The sequence below is a fragment of the Bos mutus genome, chromosome 20 (genome assembly GCF_027580195.1).
Source record: "Bos mutus isolate GX-2022 chromosome 20, NWIPB_WYAK_1.1, whole genome shotgun sequence".
In the NCBI taxonomy this organism is placed as follows: domain Eukaryota; kingdom Metazoa; phylum Chordata; class Mammalia; order Artiodactyla; family Bovidae; genus Bos; species Bos mutus.
This window is the reverse complement of record NC_091636.1, coordinates 17,432,870-17,453,026: the sequence shown is the minus strand read 5'-3', so window position 1 is coordinate 17,453,026 and position 20,157 is coordinate 17,432,870. Positions and strand designations below refer to the sequence as shown.

Sequence of the window (20,157 nt, the reverse complement as noted above, 5' to 3'; positions counted from 1 at the left end):
CATCTTTTCATTCCTCCTTTTTATAAATGTCCCACCTCCCATGTGCTTTTCTAGTCCTCTCCCAAACTTTTGCTTTAAGATTTAACTAGCTGATCTCACAAACTCAGAGGTAATTATTGCTTTCCTCTTGCTTTTTTATCTTTTGCTTTTAAATGGAGGAGATTCTCCCTTAAATGTAACATCAAGTTTTTCCTTGCTTAGGAATTTCACAATATTCTCCTTGATCTTCTGGAACAAACTAACTGAAAATAGCTTCTAGGCCCTTGCCATGCCAGCCCAGATAGGATATTTACTTTGTCATTAGCTGTTCCTTCAAATGTGCTCTTTAGCCCTCTCCTTGCAATGCAGTTGTCACAGATGTCTCCCCACTTCCTCCCCCTTCCATTCACCCTGAATGCACCTCTTCTGTTGGTCATGTGTCTCTCTTATCAGATAATTGAGTTAAAACTGTATATAGCCTAGACAAATTCTGCCTGATGAGACAAGATGACGGAAGAGTACATTTTAAGAAACAATGACCAGAAGAGGACGTGTCGTGCACCGCTCCTCTCCTGATTGATGGCCTTCATTACTTAGCTCTGGCCACACAAGAGCCACATACATTAAGAAACCTTTATACTCTGCTCTCTTAGGACTATCTTTGCTTAACATTTAGAAAAATCGACATCATTTCTAGATGCAGAGAAGGCCCCGCTAAAACAGAATAGAGAAAAGAAAGGCCTCAGGAAATGAGACTCAAAATGATGCTATGAAGAAGACTTGGATTAAGAAATGAAACAAGCGAAACCTTTCTATTTTCAGTCAATAAGAAAGGCAGCAAGGTATGTTGAAAAGTCTTGAGTTATGATCCTGGCTAATTATGAATCACTGTGTTACTCTAGTGGAGAAGGCACTGGCAACCCATTCCAGTACTCTTGCCTGGAAAATCCCATGGACGGAGGAGCCTGGTGGGCTGCAGTCCATGGGGTTGCTAAGAGTTGCACATGACTGAGTGACTTCACTTTCCCTTTTCCCTTTCATGCACTGGAGAAGGAAATGGCAACCTACTCCAGTGTTCTTGCCTGGAGAATCCCAGGGATGGGGGAGTCTGGTGGGCTGCCGTCTATGGGGTTGCACAGAGTCGGACGTGACTGAAGCGACTTAGCAGCAGCAGTGTTACTCTAGGGAAGTCAAGTAAACTTTCTGGGACTCGTTGTTTTCATCTTCAAGTTGAGGAAGTCAGTCTAGATAATTTCCAAGCTATTTTCTAGGTCTGAAATTCCACAATGTTAAGATAGAAGATATCATTAACTAATAATACTGTGACAAAATAACCTGAGCAAATCTCTCATCAGAATGACTGAGTTCAAATTATGCCTCCTTTTTTTTGTTTTTTATTGACACTAAGATCTCTGGTCAGATTTAACTTCTCGAAGTCAATCTTATCAGTAAAATGGGGATAACAATAGTACTAATGCAATAGAATTGTTTTGAACTAAGAAAGAATTCACATACAGCCTTATCATGGTGTTTGGTGCTTAGAAGCCACTCCATTACTAGGAATAGAATCTGGACTACAGTCTTCTCAGAAACACCTAAGAAGAAAAATAAAATATCCATTTCTATGTATTTATTTGATGAGTCTCCAATCGTCTAATCTACTGTTTTAAAATATCATGTTAATAGATAAAGCCTAGTTAATTATATTCTTCCTCCTAAATTCTCAATATCGCAATTAATAGGTCAGTCTAGTATGGAGTGGAGCTGGGGAAGAGGGCCTAAGGCAACGGCTAAACTCTGCTTTTCATCAAGCCTCAACCTTACGCCTTTGATAGCTTCTGGGCTTCTGGGGAGCTCACCTCAGACCCTGCTAGCTGTTGTCTCTGTTATCAACAAAAAATTAGAATACACGTGGCACTAGGTGATCCAACTTCCATAATTTTCACTCTTAACTGTTCACTAAAGCCACTATTCCTTTTTTCCTTAAAAAAGGAAAAGCACTCCAGGTCCACAGAGCTTTTGTTTCCATGGCAACAGCATAGGTCAATAGCTGCAGTCACACCTTCATCAGTCTTGATTGCATCTGGCAATTTACCATCTTCTGTGCTTCCTTTTGTTTGAGCCTCTCTCATTTGCTTAATTCCCATTTCAGTTGGGAGAATCTCAAACTGCAAAGCTACAGGAGCTGAATTTAAATTAAAAGCTATGGGAGCCTTAATAAAACACTGGAGCACACTGCTTATTTTATAAAAACGCATGGACACATGCTTGTTAGAATCAAGTCCTATATCTTGAACCTCAGAATCTTGCTTCCCATACTCTGCTGCAGCTGGGATATTATATATTTGGAATACCCTATGGTTTTGGGGGAAAAATCAATGTCATTTCTGCCTTCTAAGACCCTATTCTGATATCATGACCTAAGACCCTATTCTGATATCCGTTTTGTTAGGATAAAGTCCAAATTCCTTAGCTTGTCTTACAAAGTCCGGCATCAGCTGACCTTTGCTTGTAGGTATCACCCTGCTCCTGCCCTTCTCCTTTAACTTCATGGGTATTTATGTTCTTTTACTTCTTGAACACCTCCTGTAATCTGGGGCCTTACATGCTATCTCCTGTTTTTAGAACGTCATTCCCTCAGCTTCCTTGCCTGGTTATCTCGTAACTGTCCTCCAGGTCTCGGTTTAGGAGTCACTTTCCACAGGACACCTTTCTTAACCCCAAGCCTGGTGAGTCTCCCATTACACCACATGCTTCCCTATCATACCATACCTCAATACATTCTAATAGCCTGCAGAAATATCAGAACTCCTTAAAACTGTGTGAGCTCACCAAGTGCAGAGGCAGGGTCTGTCTCTATACCCTCCATCCACCAACCCCACTGCTGAATTCCCAGCACTCTTTCAGTGTTTGCTACACCACAGGCACTTCACAAATACTTGTTACATGACTGAAATCACTTTATCTTACAAGGTCATTAAAGTCTTTTGTTATAAATGTCACGACTTTGGTGTTCTGCAACTTCCTGTCTATCCAACATAAGAATCTACCAGAAGGTGCTCTTGTTCAAGATATATTTGCATTTTTCCTATCCTTCACAGGGATATCAGTAGATAGCCATTCATTCAAAGTGGACAAATCCTAAAATCCCCGGTCTGTGGGTTTTTTTTTTTTCATGATTTAGTCCCTTGACCACTGCTTTTTAGGTCCAGCTCAATGTAGTTAATCCTAAAAACACTTAAAAATAATAACCAAAAATGCTAAAGTAAATGAAGTGAGCAGCTCTTTCCCAAGGTGGCACGAGTGGTAAAGAACCTGGCTGCCAATGCAGGAGACTTAAAACGGACGTGGGTTTGATCCCGGGGTTGGGAAGATCCCCTGGATGGGGCATGGCAATCCAATCCAGTATTCTTTCCTGAAGAACCCCATGGACAGAGGAACCTGGTGGGCTACCATCCATGGGATCCCAAAGAATTGGACACGACTGAAGCAACTTAGCACTGAGCCATACACCTACAGCCATCAGACGATTCTACTAAGTGCCTGATGCCTTGCAAGCCCTGGACTCCGTTTTGCTACTATAACACAGTGTTACATTTCAGAGCTCCTCACTCAGCAGTCAGGGGAAGAGCAGGAAAGACATACTGTTTTCCAAATGTGACACCACCTGAGTTTAGTGATGGGGGATCACAGGGACAAACTTTGAGCCAGGCACTGATGTTCAAGAGGCAGCTGCTCAATATACAGTATACTGACACCATGATATTTTGAGGCTGATGTTTTTGATACTGGGATGTTCTGAACTGCCAACTTTTGAAATTATTAGCAAGCAACCTGTGCAATGGATACCATCCCTGTATCTCTGAGCCTTCTCTTATCCCATCATTAATTCCATTTCTACTTCTGACACCCAAAGCTTGACCCCTCGCCATCAGCTTGGCCCATGTTAAATTTCAGATATCTGAAGGATACTGCACAGAAATAAGCATGAGATGGTGAGCTATGTGAATCAAATGCTTCCAAAGGACACTGGGGCAGGAGAGTTCAGGCATAAATGTCTAGGTCATCTGGGGAAGGAGTGTGAGAAGGAATGGGGAGGCAAGGAAAGCCTCATGGAGAACCACTGTCCTGCAAGGACATAAAACAGGAAAGGACTTGCAAAAGAACTAGGAAGGGGAGACAGGGAACATGCTGCAAGGGATAACACAATGGAAGCCCTAAAAGGCGGTGACTGACTGACCACTCCTCAAATTGGAAAACTCCAGCTGGTTACTGTGGCTGAGAATAGCAGTCAAAAATGTGGAAAGACGGTCAGATGGTGGTCCCTTCTTTTCCCTTTCCTCCTTAGAGCCCAAAGTCCAGTCTCCCCACTGGCTCAAGGGCCCCTCTGCTCCACCCCTTCTACCTGGGTGGCACCACCTGGCCCAGATAGCTGCCATCACAGGGACCAAGCTCACCTGTACTGAAATGGCAAAGAAGTCTCATGGCACTGAATTTATATTAAAATCTGGTTTAGTATATCCTAATGATTTGGTTAGCAAGCATAATTGAGTACATGCTATAAGCAAGTACTGATGACCAAGCAGAGAGTAAGACAGAAAATGTTTCTGCCTTCACGAAGCTTACATTCTAGGTAAAGGGAACAGAGTATAAGCATACACATAAACGTTTGTCAGGCAGTGATAAGTTCTGTAAGGCAGCTAAAGGTAAAGGGTCTGAGATCCACGGTAGGGGGGCCATTTCAGATTGGGGGGTCAGCTCTGAGTAGGCATCTTTTGATCAGAGTTAAATGAAGTGGGGAGTTCACAGTGTGAATAGCTTAAGGAAGAGCATTCAGAGCTGAGAAAGTAATGTCCCTAAATTCAGTCCTCCCCTAAGTTTGGAGGACTGGCAAGAAGGCTAGTGATCACATAAGCACACTTCCACACCAAGGGTGTGTGCAGTTAATTACCAGTGTGTGTTTGTTGTTCACTCAGTCATGTCTGACTCTTTTTCAACCCCATTGACGGTAGCCTGCCAGGCTCCTCTGTCCATGAGATTTCCCCGACAAGAATACTGGTGTGGGTTACCATTTTCTTCTCCAGGCGACCTTCCTGACCCAGGGATCAAACCTGGGTCCCCTGCATTGGCAGGCAAATTCTTTACCATTGAGCCACCAGGGAAGCCCACCAGGGCGTTTCCTAGTAGCCAATTGTTACTGACATTCAACAAGGTTAGAAGGGCAGTAAAGGCAGACAACTTCTTCCTTTTTTTCATATCTACTTACCTTACTAGGAATTCTTCTGTGTGTGTGTGCGGGTGGGTGGGTGGGTTGGTGGGGGGCTCTGGGGAGGATGACAGAGGAAGTCAAGGAAATCATCATTCAATTTCTCTTTTTACCATACTCTCCATTCTCTGTCCCCTCTCCTATTTCCTATTCTTGCTTCTCTCTCTCCTCCTCTCATTCCCTCCTGCCTCACTTCTCCTCCTCTTCCTCTTCCTTCTTCCCCACCCCCTTTCAAATTTCTTTTTCCTATCTGCATTCTCTCTTACAATATTTCTCTGCCTTCTTAAAATCTAAAAAGTGAAAATCGTCCTTGAGAGACAGAAAACAAAGTTAGTCTAAGTCAAATTGACAGCAGCAGTTTGCACCTGAGTTATATTATTAGCAAAAGTAACCACAGGTACCACAAGAGGCAGAGAGGAAGGATGTTGGGGGTGTGGGTGTGGGGGTGGGGGAAGAATACATAGGAGCATCAGATGCAAGGACTGCGGCTTTGCTGTGAAATGCGGCAAGTTCACACGCTGGGACTAGTAGGCCATCTCTGCAGGACCTCACGGCCAACCTCTGCCAACCATGAGCACTTGGCTCTTTGACCTTGTGCTCAGCCTGCAACTTGCAACACTTCACTTTGGTCTGACTTACACTTCATCATAATGGTAATAATATAGCGGTGATATACTTCAACCCACTACTGATCGCAACAGAAAACAGGCCTTTGCTTAGTTCGTTGAAAAACCTTGCTTTATTACCTCCTGTTTACTGTTCAGACCAAACTCTTAAAGCAGCTTCTCCGGTACCCTTCTGTAGCTGGTCACTTTGATGGTGAGACCCATCCCCTTACGTAATACCATCTAGCAGTTCTGGATCAACTCCCTTGCTCATTCCAGCCTGATGCCCAGGATCCTACCAGGACAGAGATACTCTCTGGTGGTGGTTCCTGTCAAGTTATTTTCAGCTACTATGACCGAGTACTAGGTAGGCATGGATATAGGTTATTCTAGCAAGAACTTCCTGTTTGAGACTTCAAAATGACCATCTGTTCCAGGACCAACAGAAATCCTCAAGATCAACATAAATCCTGTTCTCCTCTGGAAAGTGCCTAGGAGCCATTTCAAACCTTCCCATGATTTTTTGCCATGAAAACCTTTACAGATTTTCATCAGTGAGTAGTTAGTGAATGATAATCTTCCACTTCCATCCTGAGCTTTCCCAATTATTTCTTAACCCCGCAGCTCTTTAAAAAATGTAATGTTATGTCACTCGTCTGCTTAAAACTGTTAGATTCCATTTGCCACCATATTAGAGCCTAAGCCACTTAGCTAGACCGACGAGAATTTGCATTGTCTGCTGTTTCCTCCTTTGCTGACCTACCAGATGTCACTTCAGTCCTCCCTGAGCTCCAGCCAACATGGCTATCCTTAAATTCCCTGAGTGCCATAGCTTCTGTCATGCCTCAGAGTCTTTCCACGTGCTGGTCCCATCCCTGTCACACCACATCTACACGGAGAGCCCCTTTCACCCTCAGGTCTCAGCTTAAGTGTCCCTTTAGATTGGCCTCCTTTGGTAATCTGATTAAAAAACGAATCCTTTTCCCTACCAAATGCCATTGTTCTCAAACACAGAATGCTTTTTTTCCTTCAGAACACCTACTGTATCATTTTTAGTTGTATCACTCAGGGTCCACTTTGGGAAACAGAAACCATATCAGTTTGTTTTAAAATGGAGAACTAAATGTTCAGCATTAATTAAAAAACAAGCAAAAAAAAGTATTGATAGACTGAAAAGACAGAAAGAGGCCACTGAGGTACCAGAGAGATAGTGAATGCAGGAAATAGCCACCGTACCTAAGACTGGGGATCATCAGAAACTTGGAGGGGGACTGGGACCTGGAGCTGTAGGTGCCGTTTGTTTCCTGCTGGTCCCTTAGGAGCTTGGAGGAGGGCTGGAGGAGCTGGTTCTCAGATACTAAGGGAAGGCTGCTGCTTGGTGGTGCCGGCATCTCTGACAAGGTGCAAAGAAGTTGCTTCTAAGGAGTGCTGGAAGAAAGTGGAAACTGCGAACAACCAGTGGCGCTGGAGTGAATTAAGTGAAAAGAGTACCTCTCAGGACGACAGGGAGAACAAGAAGGGGCAGGCCCCCTTTGCTTCCTGTTTATTGCCTGCCAGCCTTCCCCTGTTGAGAGATCCTAATGTGGATACACCTGGCAAAGAAAAAAGGTAGTTTGCAGAGTTCCAGCCCGAGCAATTTAGAGCAGCATATACAACGGTGGGTTTAAGAAGTATCATAGCTTAATAAAGAGCATAGTAGTTGTTGATTGTCTTTTCTTTCACACGAGGCAGTGTGTGCTCAGGACCCATGTCTTTCTTTTCACTGTTTTACCCCGTCCACGTGTGCAGCACACTAAGAAGTAAATAGAAGGTACTCAATAAATATTCCTTGGATGGATGGATTTATTAGATTGTTTTCCAAAGTACTTAGCGAAGAGTACAGTTCAATTCTTGTCAACTGAACAATACTGAGTGCCTCATATGGCAGTCTATAGACATTGGGGCTAAAATATGAATATGAGGCAGTTCCTTACTATTTAGTATGGGATTTAGGACATTTTCATATGACACTAAATAATAAAATGCCATTGCAAACACTCATATATTTAAATGCCCAAAGAACTGAACAGACAGCAAAATCTAGAGGACACCAGGAAAAGAAAAATGGTATACGTGGGTTTGGAATGATTCAAACACTCAGATGGAAGAAGTTATGGTCCAAGGCAGGCTTAAGAGGGGGCAGACAAGGAAAGATGAGGAGGAGAGGTGGGTTTGGCAGCTTTTGATGAACACAGAGAAGTGAGAGATTAACATAAATCATTGGAAAAGTAAATTTAAACTGTGTAAAATTCTGGAGCTAGAATTCTGAGTAGTATGTCTTTTGCAAAGAGGAGACAGTAAGAGGTTTTATGCAGAGGAGTGATGTGGCTACTGGGAATGTTTTCTGAAGACGAATCTGGCAGCGTCTCAAGGATTCTGCAGTTATGCGGCATCACTGAGTACGTAGGAACTCAAGCCAGAAAGACTAGTGAGCAGACGGTGACAATCCCGAGCCAGAAAAGTGGTCCAGATAGAAAAAGAAGAAAAAGATAGCAAGTAATGCTCAGAAGGAAGAATCAATGAAACACAATTCGGAATTAATCCAGGGCAAGAAGGATGGTGAGGATATCTAGAATTAATCCATAGTGATATACACAGGATTCAGAAGGGTGGCAATAAAGGAGATCATCAAGTTTCAACAGAAGAACTTGATGGTATCAGTACAATAAAGCCTCAGCGAATATTTACCCCCCAATAACTAAACACACATTTTGCAAAATTAATATGAATCTGGAAGAATATATATGTCTTCCTCTTGAGGGGCTTCAGAAGTACTAGGCTTCTCGAAGTTATAATAGTCACATGGTGTCTCATTTCCGTAGATATGCTCCTCGGGATTGGTCTGCCAAGTATTTTCATACAGTTTCTTGTCCGTTTTTCCTTTAGCTTTGGGAGGACACACTTTCACATTTTCATAGTTGTCATGGATGTTAGTGTCCTTCCCAGCAGAATGGCGGTCTTGAGTTTGAACTGGGGTTTTATGCCTTGGGCCGATTAACTGGGGACTCAAGGAGAAAGTTTTAGTATAGTCTTTTTTCCTGCTTCTCCTCCTTTGCAAAAACTTTGGTAAGGTAAATCGCATGGTATTCTGGTGTTTCCAATGCCAAACACACCCGATTCCACAGATCACCAACAGTAAAAGAAGGAAAATTCCTATAGACACAGCCACTGAAGTATTTCCACAGATTTTCAGCATCTCTGCACGAACAATGTCGTTTGTTACTATGGTGAAGCCCTTAATGAATTCACAGGTACAAGCCACTGTAATTTCTCATAAAGTATGGTTTGAAAGTAATTTCTGAAGCTTGTTTTGGTATTTCAGATATGAAAGAACATTATATGGCAAAGTCTTGGTGTCAGAGGAGAGATTGAGTAACCTTGATTTTGGAAGCTGGCTCTCGTTGCATCTGATGATTACACAATTGTTATGGTATAATTGTACTGTGTCAGAAGGGATTTTTATCCAACTCCGCTTCCTTTGCTATCAATGAATCACAAAATGAAGCACAAATGAGTGGAAAATAATAACAGAGTAGAAAACTCAAGAAAGGGAAGGTTGAACGATCTGCCATCCAGGTGCCTGCTATAAATTAAAAACATTTTAATTGCATATTTAATACATAGCATAATTTAAAAAATCTGCCAATTTCTACCACTACATTAAGCATTGGCATTTAGTAAACTCTTATTTCAAGAAAGAATCTAGTACTAGTTGCAGCACTGGGTTTTTGCTTTAATATAGAAGGCAGTACTTGCTATTGTATTCAGTGAGTTTTTACTTTAACATAGAATACAGTCCTCACTGGTGAGAGGGGGTGGGAGAGTTAAAATAACATGTCTGCTGAAGTGTGAGTGCTTTTATCACTTAGATTTCAACATGGTTTTTGACAATAAGGCTAATCATCTTCAAGAGAAAGATAATGTTAACAGTTTTCAAAAAAAAAAAAAAGAAAAAATAATGCTTTGAACACAACAGGAGGAAAGGGACAAGAGTCCAGATGGACAATCATCTCTATCCCCCATCACCTCCTCTGTGAAGCCTCGCCTGCCCCTCTTCCTAGTGGTCAGAGACCATGTCTGTTTCTTAACCACACCTTTCTTTGTATTCCCATATTAAAGAGTCAGTTCTCTATTATAGGGGCTTCCCCTGTGGCTCAGCTGGTAAAGAATCCGCCTGCAATGTGGAAAACCTGGGTTCAATCCCTGGGTTGGGAGATCCCCTGGAGAAGGGAAAGGTTACCCACTCCAGTATTCTGGCCTGGAGAATTCCATGAACTATATAGTCCATGGGGTCGCAAAGAGTCAGATGCGACTGAGCGACTTTCACTTTCTCTATTATAACATGACAACTTAAATTACATGAAATTGTGTCTTCCTATCTGATTATATGGTGGAGAGAGATCAGGTCTTTTCCTCTGTATATCCCTAGAGAATATGTTTAACACCTAGCACAGAAAAGACACTCAGTCAATATTTATTGAATAAATGATTAAATAAACATAGGACTCCAAATCTAAGCATCTGTTTAAGCCGATAGTTTAAAATGCAAGACATGTCTTGTAAAGGGTACAGTGTGTACTTAAGAAAAGAGTCCTTTGATGTAAAAACAAAATACCTATAACCAAAATATTTAAAACAGAATTTGAGAGTCTTCCTATCACTAGTCTAATCACAACTTCCAATAAATAACTTTCATTTAATTAAGATAATTTTATAGCTTTACCTGTTGATGCTTTAAAATGGCAGAGGGGAGAGAAACTGGAAGTTTTCAACTACTTTGAATGTTCTATGATTTTATCAATAAAACATTACTGCTGTATGTTTTTAGACTAGACACAGATATACTTACATCCAACATTGTTTTCATCATTGTTGTTTTCTTCCAGTTTTATTGAGATATATAATTAATATACCACACTGTATCAGTTTAAGGTATACAACATGATGATATGATATTTGCATGTACTGTGAACTATTTACCACACTAAATTTAGTTAACATCCATCAGCTCAGTTAAACATTTTTTTTCTTATGATGAGAACCTTAATGATCTACTCTTTTAGCACCTTTCAAATAGATACTACAGCATTGATAACTATAGTCATTCAATTTCACAGTGCTTATGAGATGATGATCATCATCTACTGAATGTCCATTAGTAATATTTAGTTACTTGGGGTCAGCTTTTAAACACTGTTACATGGATTATCTCATTTAACCCTACCATGCACAGCTGTCATGGGAAGTAGATACTACTGTTATCCTTATTTTATACATGAGAAACAAGAAGATTAAAAAGTTAAGTAACTTCTTTAATGACTAAGAAGTGATTAAATCTGGATTCAAGTAAAATTTTCCCCTAAATATTACTCCTACCCAGGCTTCTATAAATGTCTGTCAAGCACATCATCCATTACTAAATTTTTATAGATGATTAGCTCTGAGGTTCTTGGGGTTTGGAATTGTATTTTATTTATCTTTATATCACCAGCAGCAATACTAGACACAGGATAGCTGGTTTGTTAAATACCTACTAATGAATACGGCAACCTGCATTAGGATACAAACAGTAGTGATAGACAAGAAAGAAAGAAGCCCTGAGGTTGTGCCCTGCTCTCAGTGAGTACTCACGTACAGTAGTGAACACTTCTAAACTTGTTCAAGGTTAGAATACATCAAATGTGCAAATTTTCAATCTGGCATTTCACATAAAACACTAAATTAAATATGAGATGCAGCTGATTTATAATATTTCTTTGATAAAACTATAGGGACAAACACCCCAGACTGCAACATCTTTTAATCTCTTTGGAACTTTTGTAGGTTCCCTCCTTTCTAAGGCCAGACACAGTGCTTTGTGTTCAAGGTTTGGCAAGGGACTTCAACCATTAGGATCCCACTTCCTTTCTGCAACAGCTGAGAACTGACCATATGTAAGATATTTTATGGTATAAATAATAACCCATTTAAGTAAATGTTTGCCAGCATATTTGAACTAAATTTCAAATATTGATTGAAACTAATCAGCTTTTTAAAAAGTGCTATGATTGCAACAGAAGCAGGAAGGCTTACCTAATGCCCTTTGAGGATAAGATAATGTATTGCTCTCTGGATTTCCAAGAGGAGAATTTACTTTTAACCATCTATGTCATTCTGTGTAGAGTAGACATTTGAGTACGTTCCCAAAATTAAAACTGTTTATCAAAGAAGTGTTTACTGAGATAAAGACAAGGAGATATCTTACAGGAAAATAAATGTATCTGTTCCCTTTCTTCAAAATAATAGGAAAAGCCCTGTAAGACGGAAACAAAGACCTGCTAGAACGGGAAGGTGAAGGTGAAGTCGCTCAGTCGTGTCTGACTCTGCGACCCCGTGGACTATAGCCTACCAGGCTTCTCCGTCCATGGGATTCTCCAGGCAAGAGTACTGGAGTGGACTAGAATGGGAGCCATATGTAAAATAAGAGTCCTTCACAGGTAACTTGTAAGTTTCACTCTGCCCAATTTGAAAGAAGACTTTCAATTTTGGAAGACAATTCCAATAGGTACACCCAACCATTATTCATTTGTCTTAAAATCACAAATTGTTGACAAACTTCTGAAATTTTAGTCAGATACTGCCCTTATGTTTGAAAACAAGGCAACAGCAAAGCACACCCTGTGCTTGTGAGCCTCTCCACTAGTAAGGAAGCATTGACCTCACAGGCTGTAAACTGGGTTTTCAACATATGGGCACCTAATGCTACACACACTGTGTTTGATAAGATAAAAAGCCATGATTATTTAAAATGAACTATTATTTTATAGTTTTCATTACCCAAATACCTTAAAGCAGGTCCTTACTTACCTTGAGATTTGTATGCCAAGCTTTCTTTTGTCCTTTTGGTTATGTTTCAAACCCGCTTTGGTTTAGAACTTGTTCCTCTTTTCACTCTTCATGGAGGTCAGTTACTTCCTTCTTTACCCCTCCTTTCAGATGATTTCATACTTGCAAAGTTTCCTGGCTTGAGAGGAAGTTCTTATCATATACATAAGAACTGAGAAAAAGTGTATGCGTTTTTGAATAAGGAAGTCCAGCCCTTCATCTTTACCTAGTAGTAGTTCTCCAACTGTATCAGAAACTGATGCATGAAGCCTAGGTGGTTTTTTATTTGGACAATATTTACAGTCTTCACTTTATTTTTATTTATTATTCTTTTTTAAACATCAGAAATGTATTCTCTCCCATTGTGGAGGCCAGGAGTCCGAATTCAAGGGGTGGGCAGGGCGGTTCTTCCGGACGCTCCAGGGGAGAATCCATCCAGGCCTCTCTCCTGGCTTTGGGTACTCCCTGGTGTTCCTTGCTTTGTAGACACAACACCCCCATCTCTGCTGTATTGTCTCATGGCTTCTCCGCTTGTCTTTTCCTTCTGTGTACCTTTTATAAGGTCACTGTCATCATATAGATGCAGGACCACCCAGATAATCCAGGATGATCTTTTCTCGGACCTTTCATTTACTTAACCTGGAAAGATCCTACTTCTAAATAAGATCCTGTTCACAGCCTCCAGGAATTAGGATTTAGATGGCTTTTGAGGGGGGATGGGGTCGCGGGTGCGGTGGGAACACTGCTGCTGCTAAGTGGCGTCAGTCGTGTCCGACTCTGTGTGACCCCATAGACAGCAGCCCAACAGGCTCCTCTGTCCCTGGGATTCTCCAGGCAAGAACACTGAAGTGGGTTGCCATTTCCTTCTCCAATGCATGAAAGTGAAAAGTGAAAGTGAAGTCACTCAGTCGTGTCCAACTCTGTGCAACCCCATGGACTTTAGCCTACCAGACTCCTCAGTCCATGGGATTCTCCAGGCAAGAGTACTGGAGTGGGTTGCCATTGCCTTCTCTGGTAGGAATCACTATTCAACCCATTAAAATTGTGCATTTTACCTTTTAATATTTATAACTTTTTAAAAGTTTTATACTGTATGTAATCTTCAGGCAGTCCTCACTTGAGAATCAGCATTCTGATTGTTTTTTTTTTTACTTGCATTTTAAAATTTTTACAAAGAAATATTTTAAAATATGGTAACGCACAGGTCTTGTTGATTAATCTGCCGTATACTAGCACAGTCCTTGCTCCCAATACTATCTCCCAGTGCCCCAGGTTACATCAACACTTGTCAAACCAGTCTCGCAATTTCAGTTCAGAATATGCTAATATTCTTTTAAATTGATAAGACAGGATTTCCTAAAGTATATTCCAAAGTGCATTGCTTCTGGGATCTTCTAGAGGTGTTTCACCAAGTAAATTTGAGAAAGACTGCTCACCTGGAGACTCACAGGCACCTCAGCATCCTCAAGGCTGTGAGCAGTCTTACAGTAAGCAAAAAAACCCAACCAAATATGAGAGAAAAACTGCTTAACTTTTTTTAATTATAGTAGCCAACATTCTCTGAGCACTTAGGAATTCTAAACCTTCATACGCTCCATAGTAAATCCTGAAGACAACTTGATGGGAGAGGACTCTATTTGTCCTCTCTTACAGAGGAGGGAATGAAGGAAGAGCGGAGAGCTAATCACTCCCTCTGTGCGGGCTGGCAGTCTCCCTCCACCACCTGTGTGCTAACGCCAGGATTCGAGCTGTCTCGCTAGGCCGAACCACAAGTTTTCATCACATAACGCTTGTTTAACAGCACCTCTCAGAGGACAACTCTTTGGAATATCAATATAGGAAATGCTGAATTAGACAGACATGATGATAAAGTAATGGAAATTTTGCCTTTTAAGTAAAGTGGTTTAAAAGAAGATTTAGTTACTGAAATACCAATCGGACATTTGAAGAACAAGACGGTCAGTATTGACTGGACATTGACATTGTGCCAGGGATTATGCTAAGCAATGTGGGTGCAATAGGGAACACAATCCCTTGCAGCACCTAAAGCCTAGTGAAATGGCGTATCTGCAGATCTCTTCAGATCAAGACAATAGGAGCTAAGAGAGACACTGCTACACACAGGCAGTGGGGACAAGGAAAAGAGACATCCAGCTCAAAACTGCCAGGGAAAGGAAGACATGAGCAAGGCCTCACAGAACATGAAGGACGTAATCAAAGGCGGAACAGCAGTGTTCTAGGCAATGATCCCAGAGCGCAGGAGGTATAAAGTTGTGAAGCTTTAAATGTCAATTCAGTCTTTAGGGCTGTATTTTACCTTTAGCCACCCTGCCACGTAATAATACAAACAGAAACACACACACACACGCACATAATCTGCAAGTAACGTAACAAAGATAATATTTATGTAAAATTACACAGTCTACTCTAGAACTCAGGACAACTAAATATCCATCTGGATTTCATCTTTTGAACATATGGAAAGTTGTTTTACCATTTATCACTTTAGTTTTTTGAAAGATAAATAAAATGAAGGGATACTGCCTGGCTTTTTCTCCAGAGAGGATTTTTAAGTAATAGATACAACCATTCTTTGAATCTATAAAAAAAGATGCTATATACATATTTTGTCAAAATAGAATTATTGTAGAATCATTTGTATGAATCAGATATTACGCCTTGATTTCTGTTTTCCTACTTTCCTATCTTTTGCCTAGCAGGACGTATTTTATTCTCTTCTTACAGTTCCCTTTGTAGATGTGGTTGGGTGCATTCAGGGTGGTATGTCTGTAGACAACAGTTCCCTTTTTAATCACAGTGGTTATGGTTAGGTTTTCTTTTCCTGCTTTTCTGTCTATCATGTGGTTTGGGTGGCAGAGGGCCTGGTAAGTAATTTGTTCTCTAGTGTAACTTGGACTAAATAGTTTATCCAAATAAATTTTCTTCTATTACTTGATGATTAACAACCAATAAACTGTGATTTAAATTCCTAGCCATTTCTTTGGTGTAGTTAATATCTACTTATTTTAACCATGTGCTTTTTCAGGTACTTAAACTGAGTAGTATCAGTGACAACAGACATGGACAAACGTTTATGTACGTGGATCTTATTTGAAGACATGCTTGACTAAAAAACATTTTCCTGGACATTCTCTGTAAGGAGCCCTTGAACTCCACGCTACTGGTAAAAGGCATTATGGAAACATACATTTTAGCATAAGGCATTATGTTGCATGGGAATGGTAATAATACACTTATTAGCTAGCAAATTCATTAATACTGATTGGTTTATGGGATTAGCCACAAAGCAACTAGAACTTTAATGGAATGAGTCAACTCATAAAGTTTCACTGTGGGGACCAAGGAGTTAAGAAAACTTTAAAATGAGGAAGTCGAGCAGTTGAAGGTAAGGAGAGAAGTCATGAATAAGAGGAAGTCAAAATAGAACCACTGTTGCTTTAGCTATGCTTAGTGTCACAAAGGTCCATCTGGTCAAGGCTATGGTTTTTCCAGTGGTCATCTATGGGTGTGAGAGTTGGACTGTGAAGAAAGCTGAGCGCCGAAGAATTGGTGCTTTTGAACTGTGGTGTTGGAGAAGATTCTTGAGAGTCCCTTGGACTGCAAGGAGATCCAACCAGTCTATCCTAAAGGAATCAGTCCTGGGTGTTCATTGGAAGGACTGATGCTGAGGCTGAAACTCCAATACTTTGGCCAGCTGATGCGAAGAACCAACTCATTGGAAAAGTCCCTGATGCTGGGAAAGATTGGAGGCGGGAGGAGGAGGGGACAACGGAGGATAAGATGGTTGGATGGCACCACCAACTCAATGGACATGAGTTTGAACAATCTGGGCGATGGTGAAGGACAAGGAAGCCTGGCATGCTGCAATTCTTTTCGGGTCACAAACAGTTGGACACAACTGAGTGACTGAGCTGAACTGAACTGAGTGTTGATCCTGTTAGCAGCAGGCAAACCTAAATTATTGAATACAGAATTTTGAGGGGGTGGGAATGGACTTTCTGAAAGGGATCCGAGATATCATTTAGTTGAGGAATTCATTCCCAAACCTGAAAGTCTATCAAGATTACTTATGAAGCTTTAAAAAAATTACACATTCCTAGGACCCTAGGGATTCTGGCTCATTATATCTGGGATAGGGCCCAGGGATCTTCATTCTAAAAGTTAAGAATAATATAAAGGAATTTCTGAGTTAGAGGAATAAGGGATTGCACAGACTGTGGGGGAAGAATTTTTACTTTTGATTTCACAGTCTTTTATACTATTTGATCTTGTACCACTTTCGTAACAAAAAGGAACACTGAGATGTCCTTAGATGGTTTTGATTTGTGGCCACGTTTGGGAACCATTGATACAATTGAACCCTCTGAGGGTAAGAGAAGTGATATGATTTACTCCAAACCCTTCAGCCAAGAAAGTAGAAATCTAGCCCAGATATAAAAAGTCTTTTGAATCTGACCCAGTAATTTTCTTCTATGCCACACTATTTTCATGAAGAATAGGAAAAGGAAAGTCCCTAGATGTCCCTTTCAAGAGTATTTTTTTTTTCCTCCTTACAGTGTCAGAATATATATGACAGAAAGAGATAACAAAACGCGACAACAAAATCCACCAGGGATGCAAAAAGTAGCAAACCATGAAAGATGTTCCTCTACTGGTGGACCATTTTTAGCTATGACATCTGCTTGTCAGGACTAAAGAGACATACATTGTTATGATTCCTTTGATGGTCAAAGGCTGAAAAAGAAGACACTGAAAGAAAAAGTAAAAAGACCTAGGAACTGTACTCCTACATAAATACTCAACGGAAATGAAGGCCGTTTCTGATGATGACTGCTTTCTCCATAATACCCCAAATCTCTAGAAATATTCCAAATGTGCATCAGCAGTACAGTGGGTAAATGGAGCACACTAAATCCACACAGTGGAGTACTACACAACAGTCAGAACAGCCACGTTACTGATATGCACAAGAACATGGACGAATCTCACAAACAATATAGAATTAAAGAAGCTATGCATGAAGGATGCAGGCCTGTTGTGTGATTCCACTCCCCAAATCATGGAAAGCTTTCCACAAACATTTAATGGTAAAAGTTGAAAGAGTGATGATTACTATAGACTGGGAGGTACATAAGGGAGCCCTCTCAGATCCTAGAAAATGTGCTCTATCTTAATCTTTGTGGTGGCCACAAAGACATACCTATATGTAACCATTTATCAAGCTATCCATTTCAGATTCATGCACACTGTGTTATTGTGTCTTAATTACAAAAAGGAAACTAGAGATGAATAGTAAGTCAGGCATTACTTTGCTAACAAAGATCCGTCTAGTAAAGGCTATGGTTTTTCCTGTGGTCGTGTATGGATGTGAGAGTTGGACTGTGAAGAAAGCTGAGCGCCGAAGAATTGATGCTTTTGAACTGTGGTGTTGGAGAAGATTCTTGAGAGTCCCTTGGATTGCAAGGAGATCCAATCAGTCCATTCTGAAGGAGATCAGCCCTGGGTGTTCACTGGAAGGACTGATGCTAAAGCTGAAACTCCAGTACTTTGGCCACCTCATGCGAAGAGTTGACTCATTGGAAAAGACTCTGATGCTGGGAGGGATTGGGCGCAGGAGGAGGAGGGGACGACAGAGGATGAGATGGCTGGATGGCATCACTGACTCGATGGACGTGAGTCTGAGTGAACTCCGGGAGTTGATGATGGACAGGGAGGCCTGGCGTGCTGCGATTCATGGGGTTGCAAAGAGTCGGACATGACTGAGCGACTGAACTGAACTGAACTGAAAAGTCATGAAAAATTGAGATAACTAGATATGATTTTTATTTGTTCAGATTTTTATTCATTCATCTTTTTTGGTAAACTGGTCTACTAATTTGAGGGAGAAACTTTGCTAAATTATAGGTAGACTTTGAGCTGGAATAATTATAAGTTTAGCTGGAGCTTCCTGAGCCTGGAGGTTGGTAAAAACTGGTGGTAAGAAGGATAGACGTTATTAATGAACCTTGAGCTTCCACCTAGTCAAAATAGGGAATTTCTACTTTCTGGGATTATGTATATGGTCTTTCATTGGCACACCTTGACGTACTTAAGGGATGTGTTACTGAGAAATTATATTCAATCTAAAATCATAGGTATACACTACAATATTGTAAAGCAATTAGCCTCCAATTAAAATAAATTAATTAATTTAAAATTTAAAAAAGATTAAAAAATAAAATCACAAGTATGAAGTGATTTTACCTAAAAGGAGTAATTCTGGGATCTTGGGCAAGTAATGCAGTTCTCCATCTTGCTTTCTTCATCCACAAGACAACAGTGGATTCAGTAATCCCTAAGATTCCTTCAAATTCTATTAATTACAAATGAACGGTATAAAAATGGTCATCACATTCAGAAGAGAGTATTTCAAAGTGGTTCTCATGATTGGTATATACTTCCTTTTACTCCAACTCCCTTTTTTCATCATAAGTCTTTCCTAATTGCTAACACATATCAGATAACAAGACCTGAAGCTTGCTTCAACTTCACTTGAACAACACTTCTTCTCCTTGCCCCACTGTTTGCCCTATTTAATTCCTTCAGATTAAAATAAATAGACATTGGGAAAGCTGAAAAAAATTGAAAACATTTTACTTCATGAACAAAATTGAAAGCTGTATAATTTAGCAGTCCAATGGTAGATACACCATCTTAGAATGTGTATATAATTTCACAAGTCAGATAATGGATTAACTATTTCAACAGATTTCTGTTGTTCTTCATTTGAGGAGAAGAGTACTATAAAGTAGGATTAATAATAGTTGCCAAATCAGTCACTGGCTGATTCTGCCAACTTCTTCAGCAAATGTTGTAAGGCATAGCATAACACATCATTACTTAAAAATAACTGGACAGATTTTAAAACTTTACACTGTAGTTAGGCTGGGTGTGAGAACTAGTGGATGGCAGACACCTTTCTCCCATGAATAGTGTTTATCACTATTACCTTTTCAAACCTGGCATGGGAGGGGGGTACTAGGGGAGACTCACTCATCAGCGGAAAGCATATTCTCAGCCCTTTGCTTGAAGACCGAGCGATCTGAGTTATACCCTGATTCTGACCACAAAACTGGGGAGTCGGGAGAGAAGAGTAGCTGCTTTAGGGTCACTTTTCCCCCAGACTGAGATGGTACTCAGAGTGTGTGACACTAAGAGAGGATGGGGCAGGAACCCGTCTGAAAGGGTCCTGATAATGAGGGCCTCTTTTCTCCCCTTGTGGGAAACATACTCTGGAAGCCAACTTATCTTCAGGTAGATACTGGTGAACATTCACCCAGAACAGGAGGTCGTTTGGTGTGTGAGGTATAAATCATCAGTGGTCTCAGATAAGCCAGTGTTATG

General features: G+C 40.6%; 1 protein-coding gene across 2 annotated transcripts; it reads right to left on the bottom strand.

Annotated features, from left to right (window-relative positions):
- Positions 1–7,700: 7,700 nt before the first annotated feature.
- Positions 7,701–12,851, bottom strand: GAPT (GRB2 binding adaptor protein, transmembrane). 2 transcript variants are annotated; one of them, XM_070357828.1, is made up of 2 exons: positions 12,736–12,851; positions 7,701–9,370 (listed from the first exon to the last, which is right to left on the bottom strand). In XM_070357828.1, the coding sequence occupies exon 2, from the start codon at positions 9,083–9,085 to the stop codon at positions 8,609–8,611; it is 477 nt and encodes a 158-aa protein (XP_070213929.1). In that variant the 5' UTR covers positions 9,086–9,370; positions 12,736–12,851; the 3' UTR covers positions 7,701–8,608. The 2 variants fall into 2 exon arrangements, with proteins under 2 accessions (XP_070213929.1, XP_005889107.1); XM_005889045.3 differs by having other exon boundaries at positions 7,701–9,472; positions 12,736–12,818.
- Positions 12,852–20,157: the final 7,306 nt, after the last annotated feature.

Bases quoted from the DNA above. Each gene is read 5' to 3' on its own strand.
- GAPT (XM_070357828.1), bottom strand. From the start codon at position 9,085: ATGCTGAAAATCTGTGGAAATACTTCAGTGGCTGTGTCTATAGGAATT.